Source organism: Fundulus heteroclitus, unplaced genomic scaffold (assembly GCF_011125445.2).
Source record: "Fundulus heteroclitus isolate FHET01 unplaced genomic scaffold, MU-UCD_Fhet_4.1 scaffold_106, whole genome shotgun sequence".
NCBI lineage: Eukaryota > Metazoa > Chordata > Actinopteri > Cyprinodontiformes > Fundulidae > Fundulus > Fundulus heteroclitus.
In genome coordinates this window covers 707374-731340 of record NW_023396519.1, presented here as the reverse complement: position 1 = coordinate 731340, position 23967 = coordinate 707374, and the positions used below count along the sequence as shown (strand labels likewise).

Sequence of the window (23967 nt, the reverse complement as noted above, 5' to 3'; positions counted from 1 at the left end):
AAAGAACGCACAACGAGTCAAACCCACAGCCACGCCCAGGGGATTCAGCCTGAATCACTCTCTCATAAACTGTCTAATCCAGCCTATAGAGGAAACTGCAGTAATTACAAGATAACTCATTTTACACGTTGGGCAATTGTAACTTGCCCCATGCACCTTTAGGTGGGGAAAGAATTTGGCCCACAACCTCACACATCCTCTACCATACTTGACAGTGGGCATGCTAGAAAGAGCTATTTCTTAGGGGGGATTTTTTTTTTCACTACCGTCTAATTTACCCAAAATAAAGACTTTTGTTTTGAATCATTTGTCAGTGTGAGGTCCCAGTAAACATTGAACGTTCAGACGACGTCAGCCGAACTTTGCTACAGAGAAATATGAATTTATCTAAAGATTTTCTAAACCTGCTTTCCTGTGATACCAATAAATGCAATGGACTCTTTAGGTCTCCAGTTTGTTTTATGCGATTTAGAAAGTGCTCATGGTATAGCATTTATACAAAATGTATTTGATCAATTTAAAAACACGTTTTTTATGGTACTTATTAATGTATAGAACACTGTTCCCACTTTCTGTTTCTGTTATTTACAAACATAGGGAACAGGTATGGCAATTTCGTTTCAAAAGTGATCATTTTTATTTCAGAAAGTCATTTTTAAATAAAATCTGAGCGTGGATGCAGCATAAGTTGTTTCATGCAACTCATTTCCAGAGAGTGATTAGTACCATTTTTCATCCGGCATGAGCCAAGAACAAATTGCCGTTTTCCCACAGGAGATGTTGCCATGGAGTTGTATAAGTATATATCCACATACAATCTGTTCAAACTGTTTTCTTTCTTTATGAAGTTCTGCCAAGGAAGTGCAACAGACAACAAACATTTTTTTGTGGTTCTTCCTTGTCACTAAGCACTATAGTTCTACCAATACTGGCTTAAGCTGCTGGAGGACATACAGACTACCTTTTCTCGCTTTGCTACTCTTTTCTCCTGCTACTGTTTGTTTATACATTGTTTGCTATTACTGCTAAGTTAACTTTGAATTCTCAGTTTGTTTTCTTTTATGCAGAAGGTGCCAGAAGGTACACCTGGCCAAGTGTTTCTGGATTAAACTGTGTCTATTCGGACCAAAGCCACTGCCATTCCCTTTGTGTACTTCATTGTTTTTCTTTCCTGTAGAAGTTACTCCTTGTATCAGCACATACTTTTTTTTGGAAAGCACCTTGGTGATTGCCTACACTTTTTAAAGTGTGTTATAAATACATTGGCTTGGCTCTGTCAGTCTTTTTCTTTACTCAGAATACAAGCCAGGCTTAGTTTAGCTTTGTCTTTTGCTTTGGTGAAACCTTCCATAGAAAGTAATACTTACTCAGGGATTTTGTGTAAGAGTGTCTCTCCTGTATGGAGCAACTGATTGGGATATTGCTGGCATTAGCTTTATCTTACATGTTTGAATTTCCTTCTAAAGAAAGTAATCCTAACTCCAAGCTTTTGTTTTAGGGTGTGTGTGTTTTTTTCTGGATGCAGCTCTTGGCCAGGTGTTCTTTCCTTGACAAATCTAGCGAAGAAAATATTGCTGTCATGAACTTTGTGTACTTTCTGTGTTTTTCTTTCCCACAGAAAGTACTCCCTGCTCAGTTATATCTGTGTTTCCTGAACAAATGCATTGCTGGGGATATTATGGCCATTAACTTCGAGTACTCTGAGATTTCCTACAAGCTACTCCTGAACCAGTACCGTAGTGTTTAGAAATGTCTCTTTCGAAGAAAAAGCCGGTGAAAGAAATATTGGCACCATTAACTTGGTGTGCTCAAGTCTTTTTCTTTTTCTTTTTCTTATGGAAAGTACTTCTCACCCAGTGCATCTCTGTGTTATATGTCCCCCTCCTGTCCTTCCAACCCACAGCCAAACCAAGCTAATACCATGTCTGGTTCGGCTGGTGATTTCTTGCTGGTAAATGGAAATGGCTCTTTTCTCTGCTGCCAAATGCTTCATTATGTTGAGAGATTGCTGCAAAGTCAATGCCATGATGCAATCAGCCGGGCATCCTTACCTTTTACAAACTGGCATTATATGATTAACTGTATTCAAATGTTATGTGTTAAATTTGGATTAATTTAGTGTGTAATCAATCTGACTGATATGATTCTTTTGTATTGGAAGGTCCTGTATCAAAAAAAAAAAAGATTTGAATAGGATTCTATAATTACGCATGAATGGACAAATAATGAGATGCATTTAATGCAACATAAAAAGTAGACTTTAAATAAAAATAACATATTGTTATGTAAATGCTGTTCAAGAAACGTGTTAGCTCCGGTTGTTGGTCATAATGAACCCGCCGACATGCCCTGGCATACACCCTCCATGTGGCATCAGACCATGTCCTGATTAAAAATAAATGTGATTAATAAAGTGATGTAATGCTGGACGTGTGGGCTTTTTACTTGCGTGTTTTATCAGGCAAACAAAAGATTATTTTTGTCTTACATTTTTCCTTCGCTGTAGTGACTAATTATCATTACTACAACATAACCAACTGAAGACAGCTCTTGCCACTTGCACTTGGAACAACAAAGATTCAACAGCATCAAAAAGACAATTTTTCTTTTGGTCAAATGAATGATTAATCACTATGTTCGCAGCATTTTGATGTATTTTTCCACTGTGATGTTCTTGCTTCTGATCACGCCTCTAGCTCTCAATTTGTCTGAGTCTGATGGCTGTGGGGCCTCAGAGGAGCTCCAAACAACCCATCTGTCCAGGAATCTGCCAGCCCGTCTGTCTGCCTGTCTGCCTCTCCACAGGTGTGTCTGTCTGTCCCTACGTGATCCATGTTCCTTTAATTAAGGCACAGAAGATAAGGATGAGAGCTGGCTGCAGTGTGAAGGTTGAAGCCATAGAAATGGAGACAATGCCTTGTGTTTAATGATCCGCTGTAACTATTCATCTCCCTTAGCAGAGCGGAGGAATGCTGTGGAGACGCTCCTCGGTCTCAAGATGCCGGGTCATCCTAAAGCATAAACTTCTCTGCTGCCTGTGGCTTGATGGAATGAAGTATGCTTCATTTGTTGCTTTCTGTTTCATTTTAAAATGTTTCTGGTTCCCAAAGCAGGGGATACTTTAAAAATAAAATCTGTGTTATGTGAATTCACGACACTGCTGCGGCATTAAGCAGTGTTCGTACGCACGCTGGAAACCTATGGAAAGTAGTAAACCAATTTAATTTAATTTAAATAGTAGATTAACTAAATTAAAGTATCAATCTATCCGTGCGTTCGTTCATTTGTTCGTCCAATGTCTCTGGTTTTAGCAGACGTAAAGCCTGATCCCTGCAGAAATGTCTGCAAAACAGAAATTTTTAAATTTTTTATTTAAATAAAATTTCATTGAGACCTATTTGAAGAGTTGTCTGGAAAATTGTAGGATTTTGACAAGAATAATGTGCAGGAACGTTCAAGCAGAATCGTCAAGCTTACACCGGTCTATAATCAATAAATTTCCATAACACACACACACACACACACACACACACACACACACACACACACACACACACACACACACCAGTCCTGGCCGGTGAACTAGTTGTGAGCCGAGGCTGAGTAACAGCAGCATGAGAGTCAGAACAGAGACACCCAGAGTTAATGAACCCTCACCAGTCAGCATGTCTGTCCATCTGCTTTCATAATCCCCATAAACAGCAGACTGTGGTGCACACACACACACAAACACACGGGCCCGCACGCACACACGCAAATGCATAAACAACATATTGTCATCTGAAATTTCCAATGTGAAGAACGAGGTCTGTATATGTACATGTGCATGTGTATGTGTGTGCGTGTGTGTGTGTGGACATTGCAGTGGGGGGGTGGACGGCTTCGTATGTCCATCACAATGCCTGTGCGCCTTGCTTGGGCTCGCCGGCTAATCTAAGCGGCGTGGATGGGTAAAGAGGTGAGCGTGAGGTCGGCTTCAGAGCCCATCTGGTCAGCAGCAGGTAAGAGGCTTGAAACACACAGGCGCTGACACACTCAATGCGCGTGTTTGCTCGGACACTTAAATCAAGCCTTAATTACATGCAGGTACATCTGTCACATTATTTGAGATCTCTCATCCCTCTGCTCCGCATTAAACGACTCCTTATTTCGCAAGCGGATGACGCATGGCGCTCTGCACGGTGACCACAACAGCGTTCCTCCTGTGCAGTCCTAATAGCTGCCAGAAGAGGGAAGAGACGGTGTGCTGGCATGGGCAGACTCTGATAGAGAGCGAGAGTGTGAACATTTTAAAACCAGAGTAGAATAAGGGAGTGAGTTATTCAGTTTGTTTCCTGTCAGTGTGAAGTGCACGCACACGCCATACACACACACAACCAAGACGTCAACCCTTGATTAAGACTCACATCCAAGTGAGAACTGAATCTTTTTTTTTTTTTTTCTCGGCGTGCTTGCAGGCTCCCACTCGGAGCATCAAGAAGAGGAGTAAGAATTAGGTCCCAAAGCTGAAGACGAGCGGAGGAATTAAAGAGTGGATGAGGCCAGATCCCGTTCTTTCACTCTGCTCTTTGCTATGGTTCCAAGAGTGTTTGCTTGGAAATGGGGATTATTGCAGCAACTGTGGCTATTTGTATGCCTCTGCTTATGCTCTCAGGATGAAGCTTTATATTTTGCAGAGCAGATTTTCTTTCCTCTGCATGATCTTAGAGGATCAGAAATCTACAATAGAGATGAGAGAAGATGAAGGAAGGTAAAAACCATGGAGATGCATTGATCAGACTTTTTTTTCAACCAATAATGATTTCTGGTTTTCGTTGCAAAATCCAACATTAACCAGTTGAAGTTAGGGCTATAACATCTAGTAGAAAAAAAAAGTGCTACAGGTTTTCTGAGAGAAGAATCTAACTGAGAAAATAATCACAAGATTATCACCATTGATGAATCAAAGCATATGCTCCTAACCCTAGTAGTTTAGCAAACTCAAAAAAGTGCATTGACGTACAGTCTGAAATGTGTGCCTTCAGTTTAAAGTGATTTTAAGAATAATTCAGAAAAGCTACAGGAGTGATTGGAGCTTTCTTTGGCTTTTTGAATCCTATAAATAACTTCATACTGCCCTCCACTTCTCACCGGCTTCTGCTGTTGAGTTGGCTGAAAGAACGATAACACCCTTTCCCTTTGACCACAAGAAGGAAACTTGCTGTAAGTTGTTCTGCAAAAAAATAAGGTGAGTTAATAGGTGAAACTTAAAAAGCATGGTGGGGGCAGCATCATCCTGTGGAGATGCCACCCATCACTCTTATTAAAGTAGCATAGTTTGAAAACTACAACTGGGAACTAATGTGCAGCATATGACGAATAGCTTTCACTTTGCATCTAACTAAATGGAATATTATGGTAAAGGTATTATTAGATATGTAATCCCCTTATACAGAGTTCCTCATTCTTGAGAATAGGCTGTTTTGCACAATTTCATCAGAACACTATTAGCAGCTTTGTTTATTCCCAAATGGACAAACCTGTTCCAATTTTACTTTCCTATTTATTCCTTTGTGGAACATTTTGCCAGTTTGTGACCTCCTTTATTGTGGAGTTTTTTGTTTTTATTATTATTGGTTTTAATGCGTGCATCTGTGTGCTTATGATTGCCAACTTGCTGCTATACATTGGGAATTTCCACACTAAGGCACAAACAAAGGCTTTCTATTATTTCCTGATCTTCCTGAATACATGCAACAGGGGTATGTTCACTCGATTATCAGACTGTTAATATTAAATAAAACACAACAAATTAATGTTGATGTGTTTAACTCAAAATTTAATTAGTTTTAATTAATTTAATTAATAAAAAACTGAATATATTTTTGCAGTATCAGTAGATCAAGGGAAAACTGGCCAATTCTCAATATGTGCATCTCTGTAAAATAAGAATAAACAAAGATTGAGAGTGCAAGAAAATAGCAGAAAAGGCAAGAAGAGTAGAGGTAAAATGAAGACCCAGGAGATTTTAACCGTACACTTTCCAACCTCTGATTAAGTAGCCGATCACCGCCCTGAACGGACAGGGACAATGAGCTTAAAAGACAAACACGGTGCTTTGGCTCCACAACAGGCACTACATTAAATCACTGAGCAGCAGCCTTCTGACATGCAGCCAATCACACAAAATCCATCAAAGTGCTCCCTCCTTCCTTCTTACACACCCCCACATTCGCTAATACATTGAACAGACCTCATCTGAGCTGATTTAAAACCCAACGAAGGAAAAAAAAAAAGAGTAAGTTATCTGAAAGTCCTGCTGCTGTCTAGCTGCGTGCCAAAGCCACAGGCACATCATCTCCGTCCGTTCTCCTCTGCCAGAGGTGTGCCCACGTATGCTCGATGTGCACCTCTCTTCAGGGAGGTCTACGTGTCATTCCCCTGCTTTAGACACACCAGCTGCTCAGTGTGTGCTCTGTGCCATTAAGAGACCGATCCCACCTCGCATGAGTCCCCCCCAGCGGCTCCCACATCCACTTACACACAGGAATGACAAAGCCCCCCTCTGGGTGCCCTCCTCTACCGTTCCTTGACAATCCAGGCGCCTCCCCGCATTCATGAGTACCTCAAGGGCAGATGGGACCCTAATAAGCGTTACACCCAGAAAAATGGGATTTTTCACGCTGCCTTCTAAAGAGCAATTCCCAAACTTGTACAGAAAAAAATGATGAAGAGAGAGAGATAAGGAAAACTGGATGAGGCTCTAAAGCTGCACTATATATATATATATATATATATATATATATATATATATATATATATATATATATATATATACACATATATATATATATACATACATAAGTGAAGCTGCACTGAGAAATCAGCTGACCACTGATCACAGTCTACAAGGGTTTTTTCACTCAGTCAACCCACCATATGTAAATGCTGCCAGGTTGAGGTAACAACATCGCTCTTGGAAGATGTTGCTGTGGGAAGAAGAGGTGAAGCCAGTCGTCTTCTTAATCAGTGAGGTCTTTCAAAATAAAGCCAAAGGAAGATCAGAGAAATTACAAGTAATTTCAAGGGAAAGTATTTCTCATATTTCGAAACAGGTTAGCAGGTGATTTAGGGTGTGAGAGAGCAAGAGAGAGCAGGATATTCAGCAGATAACAGGAAGGCTAAATGGAGTAAAGCAATGTTTGTCTGTTTTATCTTTCCTTGGCATTAAACATCTGTCTGCTGTGAACCATCCATGATTGAAAAACATCTGTCTTTTAGATATTTCTAGGTTACAGTAAAGCTACCTGCTCAAACAGGCTAAACGGACTAGGCCAGAATCAGTATTTGCAGGTCAAAGCTTTACAAAATCTGAAGTTTGGAAATAAGCCACAAAATATTAACCCCCAAACAAAAGTGTCTTCATTTAGCATAAATCTAGATTAGTTGGTTCCTGTGGCTGAAGGTCATGCTAGAGGAGCCAAGACTAAAGTGGGCTTCTAGTGTCTTCAACAATTCCTGATTCAAAAGCACCTGCTGGTTTATGCGAGCGCTATTTTATGAACCTTTAAACTGTTGTCATGTTTGGATTAGGTCGTTATTTACACAGGAGCTGATGATTATTTACACAGAAAATGGAGGCAGGAGTCACTGCGTCAGCACTTATCTGCCCGTGTGAAACACAAGCTGAATTTGCATCATGTAAAGGGTTTCCATTCAAGGTAAATGTCTGATACAGAAGTGTTGTTAAAAGCAAACAGATCTAAATTAACGTTTTTCTTTAGTGTCGCGCTGGCTTGCCATTTAATAGCTACGGTGATTGCACCCAACATAGAATGTTGTCACAGTGTTTTTCATCTAAAAAAGGATAAATGGCCCACTGCCTCTTATCTCCAGCAGCTGTGTTAATATTCTATGTAGATGCCATTGTGGTAGTTAGTTAAAAAGTTTGTAAAATAGTGTTATTATTGCAGCTGCTATGATGTGGTCCATTCTGTTCTTGGCCCCTCTTGGACTAGCTTCAGCCTCTGGAGCCAACTAATCTTAATTTATACTAAATGAAGATGTCAAGAGAGTGAGTTAAGATTTTAACTGCTTACAACGTCTAACCAGAACCTCGCTTTAAAAATCCTGAACAATCCCCTTTAAAATTGCTGTCTTTAAGAGGGCAGCGCATTATCTCCACTAATGTAAACTGCAATAAAAAAACAGAGTTTTAGATATACTCCTCCAGCTATCCAAGCCCACACACAAGTCATCTTTGAGACTGTGGTCTCAGCGATGACTTGGCCCTTTGAAGACAAAAAAAAAAAAGCCTCAGCTAAGAGGATGAGGGGAATATATGTACTAAAAAAAAAGCCTCTTTTAAGATGAGGACACACGCAGAGAACTGGACCAAAGAGCAGCCAATCAGGTGCTGACACAGCCTCCGATCTCCGGTCCTAGTCCGTGGGCCAGAATCTGTAGGACGCTTCCTTAAGAAGTTTCGTATGAACTGTCAGGGGGCAACTTTCTTCCACCGGGAAAAGTTGCTACACATAGCAGTGAACTCAAAACACCAATGTTCCCACGTTTTCACTTGCACATTAAGAAGTTATAGCCGATAAAAAAATCTAAACTGTGGCGCTCCGGTCCAAGAGGTCACGTGATTCGATTTTTGCTGCTCAGCCAATCAGATCGCTGTATTGTCAGCTGTGCGCGTTCACCAGTTCATCATGGCTGCGCTCGTAAGATGTTTGTATGCATTTGTTTCCAGATGAAGAAAGCCCAATAATCGCATTTTCTGGGGCCAGCTTGCAGATATCTTGATGGCAAGGAAAAAGAAATAGCCCAGACCATCCATCCATCCATCCATCATCCATTTTCTAACACGCTTATGCCTGCGTTCGCGAGGTGCTGGTGTCTATCTCCAGCTGTCAATGGGCCCCTTCGGAATTTGTAGAAGTTTGTATTGTATTTTTGAAATCACACAGCTTTGTGAAGTCTAAATATTTTAAATATCACATTCTAATAAAATGAAATTGATTTTTTTAAAACTCCTAATACATTGTTCTATTTTTAAAAGAGACATATCTCGTTTTCTTAATATGGTTAATATCTCTATATGGTTCTTGGTTGAATTAAAATATTATTAAATCTGATAATTTTGGCTGTACCTTTATTCAGTGTTCATTTGATCACACGTGAAATCCGCTCTATATGATCTATTCATGCGGGTCAAAAAGAAAAGAAAAAGAAAAAAGACGAACAAGCAGACAGCTGTGATGAACTCAGGAAGGTGGATTTTTGGTTTAAGCAGACAGACATGCGACAATCTAATAACATAAAGCTAATATTTTTGTGACACATGTGGAAATGACCACAGAGCCGTTTTCTTTCTCATAACCTGTTACATTGAGTGATCAATCGAGTTTTAACCGACATGGCAATCCTTTATGATAGCACTAACAAGTGTTACATTTTCATTTTTTTCCACACTAACTGAACGACAATGTAACGACACCATTGCTATATTTCGTTAAGAAAAGTAAAAGATCTTCATTTCCACGCCTAATAGGTTGGAAATGAGGCGGAGTTGACTGGGTTCATTCCTCCAGCTGAATGCGCTCTCGGCGAGGGGAATACAAATCTGCCGTGGATAAATCGTTTGGCACAACGACACCTGTCGCCTGTGCTATTCTAGCGCAGCAGGTCTTGGTGATATTACAGTAAATTGGGCAAAAGTCTGGACTATTTCTCCCCTGCGATGGACTGCCGACCTGTCCAGTTTATACAACGCCTCTTGCCCATTGACAGCTGGAGATAGAGACCGGCACCTCGCGAACGCAGGGATAAGCGTGTTAGAAAATGGATGGATGGATGGTCTGGGCTTTTTCTTTTTTCTTGCCATCAAGATCTCAGCCAGCTGGCACCAGAAAATGCTATTATTGGGCTTTCTTCGCCTGGAAACAAAAATACATACAAACATCTTACAGGCGCAGCCATGATGACGTGGTAAACTCGCTCAGCTGACAATACAGCGATCTGATTGGCTGAGCAGCAAAAATCGAATCACGTGACCTCTTGGACCGGAGCGCCACAGTTTAGATTTTTTATCGGCTATAATTTCTTAATGTGCAAGTGAAAACGTGGGAACATTGGTGTTTTGAGTTCACTGCCATGTGTAGCAACCTTTCCCGGTGGAAAAAAGTTGCCCCCTGACAGTTCATACGAAAAGTCACCCTACAGATTCTGGCCCACGGCCTATCCTCACCGTTATGGCTTTTACGATGTGTGTACTTTTGTATGCGCGTGTGTTGCTGTTGCTGCGGATCTAGCCGGATCCCCCCCTGCAGAGAATCCCGATCCTATTGGTCACGATCCACCGAGGGCTGCTGGGATCTTTTAAATGAAAATTCCAGCACTAACTCACTTTCCCCTCCCAAGTGGCCCAGCGGGTCTGCCGGCATTAGACACACAAATGGTACCTTTTCAAAAGGGGACGTGGGTCTGGTTTGCATAAACGGGAGTGGGTGTATGCAAGTGTGTGTGGGTGGGTGGGTGCCGCGTTCTTAACATTCGATGTCCCCGAGCTTGGTTTTAGCACATGAATTGTTGGGAGAATGTGACATTTTCAGCTAAAACAAGTTTTACTTGGATGAATGGTTGTGCAATGCTGACACACCTTTTGAAAACAGATCAAAGGAGGTAGCGATCCTGGTGAAGTTGTGAATGAGTGTGTGTGTGTGTTCTCTTGCTGTCCCTCTTTACCCCACACAAAGGGGGCAGAAAAAAAGCCCTTTGGAGTGTCCTATTCATCTAAAGCACAATGGAACCCCACAGAGGTTTTCTTCCTGCTTCCATGTCGGCTCCACCCAATCTTCCCCCACAGGGCGTGATGGAAGGGAAGGGGGTACCCTGTCCTGCTGGCAGAGCAGAAACCCAGCGCCCATCTGTCACCCAAACTATTCTGCCTCCATCCCCTTTAATCCATCCATCCGTCATTACAGATTTATGTTTAGGGACTTCCGATTCACAAGCATGTTCTCACTATAAAAGGTAGACCAAGCTTTGAATAGCCTAAACAGTTTAAAAATGTTGTAGCTGAATTTTCTCCAGCTGGATAGAGCTTAAATTAGCACCAAAGACATCTACCGTGTTTGTCTATTGCTAAGAAGAAAGTCAAATGTTACCATTTGGAGATATTTCCAGACACGGACAGTGTGTAAACTAAAGGAGAGCCACTTTTCACTCTTATTAATGGACTCTCATCAGCGTTGGCTGAGACAAAGACCAGAAAGAAATCCAACTGGGTTTAAATTGTGGGCTGGTGATTACTGGAAGACAAGCAGGTGAGTCTCATTAACAGCAGCCAGCAGCTGTGGGAGAAGCAGGGAGAAAAGTCGAAACTATCTATGAAAGATAATACAAATAAACGTATTATATATAATAAACACAAGACCAAGTAGTGATACAAGACTTAAGTGACAAAAAAAAAACTGAGCTTAAAAAATATACCAGTTACTTTAAGTCACAAAAGAGACTCAAACTCCCAGAGACACTGTTTAAAAAACGAATTCTTGAGAGCTACAACCAGGGTTGCGAAATGTTAAAGAAAGAAAACGTTCTGTGTCAATCAGAGAGAATTTGTAAAAATAAATAATATGTGAATAAACAGGAGTCTGGGTCTTTAAAATGGGGGACCTGGGTTTGAATCCTGGTTGCACCTGGGCAACCAGGATTCAGGGCACCTGGTGTAAAAACTGTTAAGTTTGTGTGCAAGTTTAATGACTTGCTGTGGCACCCTTTGCATAACGGAGCAGCCGAAATGACTCCTGTCACAATATGTGATGACACAGGACTAAACCTGGACTATATGACATTTCATTAATTGCAAAAATATATTTTACCCCAATCTGGACTACTAAAGAGGCATTTAGGCCACGACACACCTACTATAATATAATTAACCACCTAATTAACCACCTAATATCACCTTTTTTTACTCCCAATGTTACTCTATAAAAAGCAGAATGCCAAAAGGGTTTGATAATCTGTGCAAAAAGATTGTTTACCTGAAAGTGACTATTACACTTAGCAGGTCCTAAATTGTGGATCTGGACTATGCATGAAAATCATAGTGAAAAATAAATGTTATATACAACATTATTTTAACAGTAATAATTAAAATGACAATTTATCATGGGTTCTTACTCAAAGTTCTGTATAAATGCGTATTTTTACTGAATTCTGTCTTGCTGTTTGTAGTCTGGCTCTGACTCAAGCCTGGGACATGCTGTAGGAGCAAAACTTCCTCTAGTCTGAGATAAACAAGACATTTAAACCAAAATGACTAAATCACACCAAGCTCCAAATGCTTTAAGTTACTATCTCTGCAGAGGAAACAATGGCCTGCGCTTGAAGCTAAATCTCAAGCACTGCAGTTTCGGCTCAAAGCCTTTCTTCAAATACAACAGTAATTTCACTTCCCACTCTTCATAGTCAGCTCCCTCTCCCATTTACCTTGTTGTTTTGCTCTCTTACAGAGCCCTTTGCTGTTTGCTGCAGATTTATAGCGCCGTCTAACATGCACCGTATTGGCAAAGCATTAAACATGTCTGCTCTTAATACTGCAAGCTCTTTCCATCGATAAGAGCCTTAATAAAAACATCCTCCTGGTAGATTTGTGTGTCTCTTTTCACTTTCAAGCCCCCACCTCCCTTCTCAACAATATCTTTCCTTTTTTAACTACTGTTTCTCCTGTTGTTGCTAGCAATAACTCCGTTTCTGTGCACATTGGATGCTTTTCCACCTTTTTTTGCACCCCCCCTTCCCATCTTAGTACCTCTGAGCCTGGCCAGTGCCAGAGGTTTAATGATGCCTGAATGCCACTGCTACAGAGTTTTTTTCTTCACCCTTTTTCCCATAAAGAATATTTAAAAGCCATGCCCCGAGATTAGTCTTTCAATGTCTCTCTCACAGACACATTTCTCCGCCGGCTTTTCCTCTTTTTTTTTTTCTTTCTACCTTTGCCTTCAGATAGATAGCATCACCCCTAAATAAACTTTTTTGTTATTTAGCTCACGTGCATAATCTCTAATAGCTCCCAGCTGCGGTTTGTCCCTTCTGCTCAGACTGCATAGTTTATAAATGTGGACTAGTACCTTAAAAAAAAATCCTTCACACCTCCCGCAGCCATCCGTGTCAGTTACTCTAAAGAGAACACAGCGGCAGCTCCCCTCCCGCCTCTTTCTCATTTGCCATCTCAGATTTCAAGATTTGAGCATCATAAGCACATTTTAAATATTAAAAAAGACCACTTTGCACATATGAATAATACAGCAGAGAGGGCAGGGGCCGGCCAGCCTTCCCATCCCCTGCCGCCTGACGGCCATAAAACTAATGCACTGCCTCAGGATGGAGTGCGGCCCAGCCTGGTGTGTAAGCAGAACTGGCCCGTGGATCCGGCCCGGTTCGCAGGGAGCTGCTTGTCCGTGCTGCCCGACCACCTGTTCAAAACCCTCTGCGGATGCAACAGCCCGGTAGCACTTTTGTTATGACTACATGTTTCAGACACGCCGGAATCTAATCTGACATCTCAATCTGTTGAGCGTCTTTGAAGCCAAATCTACTTAGGTGTCTGTTAAGAGGTAAGCTTTGTTGTCACATTCCTTCCTTTCCCGTGAATATGAGCCACACGCTCTGGCTGTCGAAAAAAAGTCGCAGAAGTCTCCCGACCCCTCCGCAAAGCGAGAGGCACAAATATTTCAGGAGCCTTTTACACGCTTGCATGTAATATTAAAGAACAAAAGTCTCCACGGACGTCAGCGTTGTTTCGGCGGGGAGGACGATTCCAAGTCTTGACATAATGAGGAAGCGGATCAAGTCTCTCTTTTCAATGTCTGACATGTTATGCTTCTTAGCTCTTAACACCCGACTGCCCATTTAAATCACACTCACTCCCCTGCTGTCTTACAGTCTGGACACTTTCACATGCTTCATCCTTTACCTGTTGGGAAGAAAAGCGCCAGAAACTCAGCTGCTAATCAGGGCCGTCTGATTTTCAGCTCGAACGATCTCGACCCGATTAGTGAGACCCATCACACATGGCAGCCACTAAGTCACGATGAAAACAACACAGTGGAGACTGTCACGGAGGAAAGATCCTTAAGCTATTTGTAGTTTTTTAGTCAAGCGTTTAAAAATGAAGGCAGAGAAAATAATAAAGGTGCAAATGAGATATTCGAAAGGAAATTGTGTTTCTAAAACACGCCAAGAGCCGACTGCAGTTCTTTTAGGCTGTGAGAGGGTAAGAGAGAGAGAGAGAGAGAGCAAGGCTTTCATCAGATAACAGGAAGGCTGGCCAGAGTTTAGAAAAGTTACTCTGTGCTATTCTGTTTTACCGTACAGCCTCTGTTGATTGTTGAACACGCTGGATCTGAGTCCTGGCATTTCAGATTTAACGCAAGGCTCTACATTCTCAAGGCAAAACGTACAAAGAACGATGGCTGTGCTAGCTCACTAATAAAACATGCTAAAGACTCTTTAAAATGCCAAAGCCATTACAATTCTGTCTGTTTTAAAACGGTTTGACCGCTTCCCTAACACATGGTATATGCTGGGATTTAAAAACAAAATACAGGTCTTATATCTTCCTATATCGGGCTGTGGAAGAGCGAGAGAGAGAGCTGGGGTAAATACTAATAGAAAATGCTTAAAACGGTGACAGGACTGAACAAAGCAAGTAATTAAGGAACTCTCAAAGTTGAAAAATTTGAATAAAATCAACAGAGATCTGCTACAATCCTCCGATTTGTGCTGCTGGGCGTCTAATCATCTTAACTGTGTATAAGCATCCCTTTCTTCTCTCAGTTTTCTAATTATATTGAAGCCTTTAATGGTGCAGCACACACACACACACACATACACACACACACAGCAAAAAAAAAACAAAAAAAAAACAGTGGACAGCAGGGTAGTAACTCGAGACAAGTGTTCCTGGCATAGTCGGTAATTAATGTATATGTCAACACAGGAAAAAAAAGACACTAAAGGAGAAAGCTCAGCAGATCCACCGAGTGGTTAGAAACTAAGACAGCATTGTGGGGGAATGATGCAGCAGTGGAAAGGTTTACCCACAATTGGAGCGAAGATAAATGCAATCTGTCTGTCCCATCATGCCTACCATAAATATATCTCTAGCTTTCTCTCTGCCAGACAGAAACTTTACTGGTGCACACTGTGCTATTGTCTGCTTGGGTCCCCCCCTCCTCCTATATGCGCTCTAGGCTTGGACCGCTATGAGATTCTCACGGTATGAAAGAGCTGAGTTAAAATTCCACGGTTTCATAGGATTTAAACACCAATTTTAAAAGATAATTAAGCGACACGATCTCATTACTTTTATTTAAAACCTAATATAATTCCCACTGCAGCCAGAATCGGATAACATATGAACAGGTATGGTTACAGTTAGAACAAAAATTCCCCCGCTGTGATGGCCTGGCGGGCCGCCAAGCTTCACTTCCTCCTCCGCCAGGCCAATCGTCCTTTGTTTATTTATTTCAAATATATTTTTTTATACAACAGCAACAGTGAGACTAGATAGACAAGAAAAACGCAATGCTAAGCTAACAGTATGACGTTTGAGAGCAATGTAAAAAGCTCAGCAAAGTTCTTGCGTGTGCGACAGTGTCGTAATAAACCCCCCGCACAACGAAAGCTAACGTTAGCTGTTATTAGCTTGACGGACAAGGACTGCCCATTGACAGCTGATTGGCTGTTGGTCTGAGCTCCCCCTTCGAGCCGCGCAGTGCTGCACCGCTGCCCACCCCATCCAGCCCCGCCCACTTCATTACCGCAGCTACCGCCAGGCTTAGCCAGTTTTCTGGGGGGAAACTCTGTATAATATTAAGACTGTTGATCGTGTTTGAATTTCCCTTCACAGACTTGAGAAAAACATAAACTCATTTAATTGAGTTTCCAGCACCTCTTGTGCAGATTGATCAACTTGTACACTGTTTATGTGTTTACTGGGAAACAGAGTTGATCTCAGCTGATTCCTTAGTCTGCCTTTCTCTACTGTTTTTAACAGAGGACCGCTCTCAGCTCGCCAAGTTAAGTTTTCAAAACAAATTTGCTGTACCCACAAACAACCGGTGTGCGGTTCTCCTTTTAGTTTCCACACAATCAACGTCCATGCTTGTTTGTGTTTCGCCATAAATGTCTTTCAGACAGCAGAACGGCAGTGCGCAGCAACAGGTGAGGGAACGGTTTCCTGTTTCCTTTGCTGCTCTAAGCTCCATACAGCTGCAGAAAACCCTGGCCAGTCTTTTTAGGGACTTTATACAGCTGGAAGGATATAACTTTTTGTTTGAGTAGTTTTGAAATCATAGCGTTTTAAAAACCTTGGTATATTGTGATATCAGTGACCAGCCCATGCCAAATCTGGTTCTTTAAACCGGACCTCACTGCAGTCCTAAAATGTTATTTTTTCTTCTTTTGACGATTTTCATGAAAGGATTTCAGAATGGCCAACGGTTTTAATAAACCTAAGCTGCTTTTCTGCCCTGCTTGATCAGGGAATAACAAACCCTCAAGGACCTATAGGCAGCAGGGGTGGTGGCGTTGCTGATGAGAGCGGGAGATATCTTATTGGCCTTTAAGATAAATTATAAACATCATGGGAGACAGTGAGCAAAATATCACTGCTATAACTTAGCAAAAAAAATCAACAACACAATAACTGAGGATCAGATTTATTTCTCAGAGTCGTCTAAGATTCTGCACACAAAGCTCCCTGCATTGTTCTTTTTTGAACAAACTGTAGACCAGGCTTAATCCACAATCCACTAAACCCTCTGATTTCTGCCTTGTTTTTCAATCTGGTCGGACGAAGGGAGGGGATGATGATGCTATATTTGGCTACAAACAGGCTACACTGAAAGGAGATTTAAAGAGTCAATACTATGACAGCGTAGTCTCCAGGTGTCACCTTGACGTGGGAGTCACCAAACTTATATTAATGGGGCATGTGTCCCAGGATGTAACAAATGTGCTCCAGTGAAAATTTCCCAACCACATAAATCCACCGTCAAACAGCAAAAAGCGCCTAAAGATCCAATTCAAAAGATCACGAGAAAGTCAGACTGCCTGGGCACTGAGTGAAAACTGCACTATGAAACTTCTATACATTTAGGAAATGTTGCATATACAGTCATATAACACAAATTAGAACATACATTTCTAAGAAGCTTGTTTGTCAGATCAAAAGTAGCTTTTGAAAAAAAACAACAACTTTAAGTCAGTATTAAACATACTCTTTATTAAATACCCATTTCTGCATGAAAGATTTTGCTTTTTCATTGGTCTGATGCAATATTAACATTTTAAATGCTGTGTTTTCATTAGCTAGAGTTAGCAAAAAATCTTAATTAACAGAAATAAAGGGTTTAAAACATCACCAGTCTGTGTTAATCTGTATAATGTGTTCTAGTTTATTGAACACGACTGTATATTTATACATCAAATCTCGGGAGCTTCAGTCTTGCTAAAATCTAATTTCTAATTTCTAAATAGGAAGATCAGTGAAGAGGGAAAGCAGCTGGAAATGTTTTTTTTAAGGATTTTCATACATGTTCTGTTTTCAGCTGTTTAGAGCACATTGAGAAAGGTATACTTTTTGACATGCGTTTCATTTTTAAACGACGTAAATAAAAACTGAGCAATCTTTTAAGTTAAGCTTTCTGCGGTGGAAATTTTGTTTCGGTCGTTTGAGTTTTGGGTTTAACTGTGTATAAAGTCCAATTTGGGATTCAGACTTTGACGAAGTTTGGCTCTGGTCCTGTGAGGTAAACAAATACTGCCAAAACCAAGGATGGGCTGATCACCAGTAGCAATACTATTTAAAGTCACGTATATGAAACTGCTCAAATGTTCTGTCACAAAGTTCCTAGAGTTTAAAGTCATCTTAATGAGACGCCTGCAGCTGTACACTTCCAGCCAGCTGGCTGAAAGAAGGCCTCTATACTTCGCTTTACAAGAATGAAATATTTACGGCGTCACAAAAACAAAACAAGAACAAACACTTGTGGTGCCGAAATTAAAACCAAGATGATGGTGGCAGCAACATGCTGTAGGGACGCCGCCTAATTTAACATTAGTAGAATTGTTCAGTTATTTTAGAAGCGGTAGTGAAAGTTGCTGCTTTTCAGTTTTAATAAAAACAATCAGACCATGCTTGGTTTCCTTTTTCCATGTTGTGCTTTTTCTTACACCAGGTCTTCTCACTGTGGCAGCCTCACAACAGCCCAGATCACTCCTAAATCTCAGTCCGTCCCACCCTCAGCCCCAACTACTCAGAATGCAACTTTCCATCATAATAAAAAATACATTGAAGTAGCATAAATAGTTTACAATAACTTCACCATTTCCGAAGCAAGTTCTCGGGAAACGAAACAAGCCCTACTTAAAAATACGCTGTATCTTTTATTGAGGAAGATGGGGTCTGTCAAGTGTTATTCCATTTCACATGACTTTTTGCTTTGCTTTCTTCCTCCGTGGAGAGGCCAGGCAGGCAGGGAGCAAAACCTTAATTGCTCCCTGCGCACCAGACTTGGATTTTTCCGCCACATGAAGAAAAGAGAGCTCCGAGCTCTGCTTTACTGTAACACTTCGCTGTGTTGAAAGGAAAGGGAAAGCTTGTCAGCAGGAGGTCCCAGAGCCCTGCGCTGTTTCCCCCCCTTCACAGGCAACACACTGGGGTCCAGAGGTAACCTGGGTGACTCTGATTTAAATCCTTCAAATTGATTTAAATGTTCACTTTGTGAGCACAGCTGGGCGTCGTGCGTGCGCGTAGCACCATGCGAGACGAAACTTACCAGTGCCAGACACCGCCAATCCACAGACCAGGAGGAGCAGAGCCAAAGGACCGGCTATTTGGTCACGCTGCATCCGGAGACCGCGCATCTTTCCCGGCTGCGCCTCCGCGCCGAGGATGGCTCCTGTCCTGCACGGTCGTTACCACAGGATGAGGCTGGTTGGACACCCCACGAGTTCATCAACAGTAAAAACAAAAGTTAAACCTGTCCTTTGCCTAAAAAAGCATCCATCGCAAAAAAAACTTTAACTCCGTTCGCATTAAAACTTTTTTTTTATTTATTTCTTGGAGGTTTCACAACCTTTACAGGCAGGATGTGTCCGGTTAACCTGATTTCCCTGCCCCTTAGCGCACACAATGCACAGAGTCACCAAAAACTTGGACGCATCGCTGCGCTGCGCTAGAAGGCGAGATTAAACGAGAGCTATAGTCCAATTATGCACCAGCAAAAAAGGTTATTTCCCCCTTCAAAAAAATAGAAAGAAAGAAAAAAGACGAAGAAGTACAGAGGGGGGAAAAAAACTGACAGGTTGCAGCGAAAAACACCCCAAAGACTTTCCTCCAGAGTTTGTCCGCCGGACCCCGGTGCGTCGCGGCTTCTGTCGTCCAGGTCAGCCAAGGTGTAAACATGAACACGGGGAGCGACGGAGAGCTTCGCAGTGCCAACCTCCGGACTACCAGTCCCCGCCTGGCCAATCACATCTCACCATCCTCCTCCTCCTCTCAGACTGAGGGCTGAACGAGTGAAGGTGCACTGTAGTAGCAGGAGAGGAGGAAATAAGACGGGCAGAGAGAGAGAGAGAGAGAGAGAGAGAGAGAGAGAGAGAGAGAGAGGCGCAGACAGATTTTTAGGCACAGATCTATCTATCTATCTATCTATCTATCTATCTATCTATCTATCTATCTATCTATCTATCTATCTATCTATCTATCTATCTATCTATCTATCTATCTATCTATCTATCTATCTATCTATCTATCTATCTATCTATCTATCTATCTATCTATCTATCTATCTATCTATCTATCCATCCATCCATCCATCAGCCCACGTTTTTACTTTAGACTTCATGGAAGTGGGATGTTTCCTGTCAATCCACGCGCGGGCGGGTAATATTTTACTCTCGGCGGCCACAAGAGAGCACCCTCTCATAAATGAGACCATCTGCAGTGTGGAGCAGAGGTGACTTGATCTCCAGCACTGCCACACTTTTCCTTCAGGGCTGCGTCCAGAAGTGGCTCCACGCACCCGGACAGAGGATGGTTGAATCTTTTTGTCCTTTTTTTTTTTTGTCTTCGTCATTTTTTTGTATTTAATTAAAACAAAAGCATATTTTCTTTTTTCTTTTTTGGGTAGTGCTCAAGTGTGCAATGGAAGGAAACCGATACAAATAGAAATCTTAAATGTTCCCATTTGTTTGTATTAAGCCCCCTGTTGCCTGGTGCTGCTGAATAAAATCCAGTAGAGTCGCAGCTGCTCTTAAAAGTCATCCGCTCTGGTAAAAGGGAGTACACCTGTGTCTGTGCCATCTATATCAGTATGAAGCTGTCCGGTGAAGGCCATGACGACTTCTTAGAGAACAGTAATAAACAAACAGCACCAAGAACACCAAGGAAGACAGCAGACATGTCGAGGATAACGTTGTGGAGAAGTTTAAGTTGTTGTTAGGCTATAAATCAGTAACCCAAGCTTTGATCGTCTGTTTAAATCTAGAAAACTACCCACATATGGCCGTCCGTCATCATTTGAAGGCTGGATAAGTAAGGCGTGAAAGACAGAACAAAATGAACAAGAAGTCCTGTTTGCAGTTTGCAACGAGCCACGCAGCAAAGAGATGGAAAGATTGTGTTCTTGTCAGATTTTTAGACCAACTTTAAACTTTATGAATGTTAAAGGCTTGTGTGGCAGAGAACTACCACTGCATCCCTCAGCACACTATCCCCACGGTGACACACGGAAGTGGCTGCATTGTGCTGTGGGGTGTCCTCCGCAGGGACAGGGAAGCTGGTCAAACCTGGTAGGAAGATGGATGGAGTTCAGTCCAGATCACTCCCAGAAGGGAACCTGTTTAATGCAAATGCCTTGATACTGGAGAGGAGGTTCACATTCCAGCTGGAGAACTTGCTCCCAGAGATAAAATGGAATGGGTAAAGAATAAAAGAATTTTATTGTGTCAGAATGGCCTAGTCAAAGTCCAGACCTACATTCAGTTTAAAATCTGCAGCAAGAGGTAAAAACTGATGTTGCTGAGCAATCCTCAAATAAGAACAGGCAAAATTAATATATTTTTAATTGAATTTGTCAGTTGTTTGATTTAACACGATTAAATGATAATGGGTATAAAAAAAAGTAGTTAATTTCTCCTAGAATTATCACTTTTATCACCTCTCTCCTTTCATTAATGATGTATTACTATACCTGGAGTGGCGCTTTTGTTGGATTTACACGTGCTCCTGTGGTAGATTACTGTGATAAAGATGCAAAGTAAAACCGCTTAAAGTCGGCTATTTCAATTCAATTCAATTCAAGTTTATTTATATAGCGCCAATTCATGAAACATGTCATCTCAAGGCACTTTACAAAGTCAAATTCAATCATATTATACAGATTGGGTCAGATTATACAGATGCCAAGCCATTTATTATTTGTTGGGTGGATGATGAATAAATAACACAAAAATGTACAGTCCTTATTGATCCCACAAGCACGGTCAAAACCAGATGCTCATTTGTGCCACACCTGCATTTGACCGACCTTATCACCAGAGGTGGGAAGTAACTAGTTACATTTACTCGGTTACATTTACTTGAGTAACGTTTTGAGCAAAATGTACTTTTATGAGTAGTTTTCCTGCACTGTACCTTTTACTTATACTTGAGTCATATTATGACTCAATTATCACTACTCTTACTTGAGTAAAACCTTTGGCTACTCTACATACTGCGTGTAACTTCATGAATAAAGAACACGTTTTAACCAAAAATGCACCAGAGATACAAAAACCTAAAGTTTATGTTAATGCGAGACTTCTTATTTGTAGACAAGCTTTGTTGTTTTAATATTATTTTCTACCTGCTGAGCTCATTGAGCCATTTGGAGGTCAAATGAATGTACAGTAAACAGTAGATATTGTCATTGGAAGTACTTTTCACTGTTCTAACATACTGTATATACATTATAACTGCTGTGAGTATTGCTTTCAAGTTTAATGTAAAAAAAAAAAAAGGATTTAGAAAAGTGTTTCTCCTGCCTAAATTTGTTATTTTGCAATGATGTTATTCTTTGTGTGTTTTTTTATTTTTGTCTTTAAGTTACCAGAATTTGCACATAACCTTGTATTTATGTCTGTCCAATAACATAATTAGTAAATATTAAATCATCAGCTGTTATGATTAGTTACTCAGCACTTCAGTAGCCTTCTTACTGAATACTGTTCTACTCTTAATAGAGTAATTTCTGGGCTGACTACTTTTTACTTTTGCTTGAGTAAAAAATGTTAAAGTAGTGCTACTCTTAGTTGAGTAAATGTTTTTGGCTTTTCTACCCATCTCTGTTTATCTGTGCTTTGAACAACTTCCTGAGCGCCCACTAATGGCTCCACCAATACCAACGCATATTGTTGGTTAAAAAGAGTTAATTCTTGTTGAACTGTTACTGTGTAAATGAACAATTCTGAGTGCAGCACTCAAAAAAACAGTGTTTTTTAAAAAAAAAAGCTTTGAGTTTTAAGCATGCGGCTGGTTTGACAAAGCACCGATGTGCATGAACGCATCCTGCTGAGTCCAGAGTGGAGCCGCAGAGAAGTGACAATCAGAGCAGCATTGGCTTACTCTGCCCAAATCCAACATCAAAAGTCATAATCCATCTGGACAAATGATGATTCCCAGAAAACAGAGAGAGAGAGAGAGAGAGAGAGAGAGAGAGAGAGAGAGAGAGAGAGAGAGAGAGAGAGAGACAGAGAGAGACAGAGAGAGAGACAGAGAGAGAGAGGTGGTGAAGGTAAGAGCAGCGTCATGTGTGAAATAGAGTTTGCAGGTTGTGTCTCAGACAAATTTCACTCGCAGAGCTGCAAATTCACTTTTTGTTTGCGTGCCTGTGCAAGCCACAGCTTCTGATTATGTTTTCTTCCACCTTCGCTCTCACGAGTAGCTTTTTCTCTTTCAGTTTTAGCTGGGAACATTAAAACTATATCTAGTATGTACAGTAGGTCTGCAAATGTTAAAAAAAAAAAAAAAAAAAAAAAAAACGAGTCCAGGTGAAGATGAGTTTCTTTTCGAGCTTGTTTTCATCTGAAATGAGCTCTTATGCTTTAGGATGATTCCAAGGCAGCACTCTTACCACTGCATTGTCCATTTGGCTGGTTCCTTCTTCTTCTGTCACATCCTCAGTAATAAAAACTGGCCTATTGCTACACATGTATACATATATGTACATATACATATATATATATATATATATATATATATATATATATATATATATATATAAATCTGAGTTTTTATACATAAATCTACCATGCTTGAGTGTTTGTTTCCACATTGTGCATTTAACATAACTAGACCACATGTGTCACCCACTACGTATTAGTTGTTAAAAATAAATACCACTTAGGATGAAGTTTTTAGAAGGTGAACAATCTGTGCAGATTAGTGGAGAATAGTGACTATTTCTCCCAGTTAGTCACTTGGCATGATACTTATGTCCAGACTCTGCAGAGTGGAGAAGGGGAGGCATAGTCTCATTTGCTGCATTTTTAAGCAGGCATGGTAAACAGCTGTGGAAAATGATTTCTCTAAATTTCCCTACAAGCAGTTACATTGTGCATTAATTGTGATCCCACCACAAACACAACTAGCAGAACATTAATAATCTACCGTAGCAGTATAAAATCCTAATGAAACTAAGGATTTTGTTTGGGTATAACTTAAATATGTCAATTCTTTAAACTCTTTAATAAGATATTACTTGATATTTTTATATATAAATTAATGTAAAGTCAGTATTTAAAATACATTTTGGATCAAATTCTAAAGAAGGCTAATTTTCATATCAACTGGACTTTAAATATATAGTTTGGAGATCTTTTCTTTCGGACTTCTAAACAACTCTCCTGCTAGTCTCCACACCCCAA

General features: G+C 40.9%; 1 protein-coding gene across 3 annotated transcripts in view; it reads right to left on the bottom strand.

The window, feature by feature from the left end:
* The window catches only part of unc5b (unc-5 netrin receptor B), a 106985-nt gene extending 87410 nt beyond the window's left edge, over positions 1-19575 (bottom strand). For all 3 annotated transcript variants that reach the window (XM_012859203.3, XM_021314706.2, XM_036128635.1), the window contains exon 1: positions 18837-19575. In XM_012859203.3, the coding sequence (XP_012714657.2) occupies positions 18837-18924 (88 nt within the window). In that variant the 5' untranslated portion in view covers positions 18925-19575. The remainder of the gene's footprint in view (positions 1-18836) is intronic.
* Positions 19576-23967: the final 4392 nt, after the last annotated feature.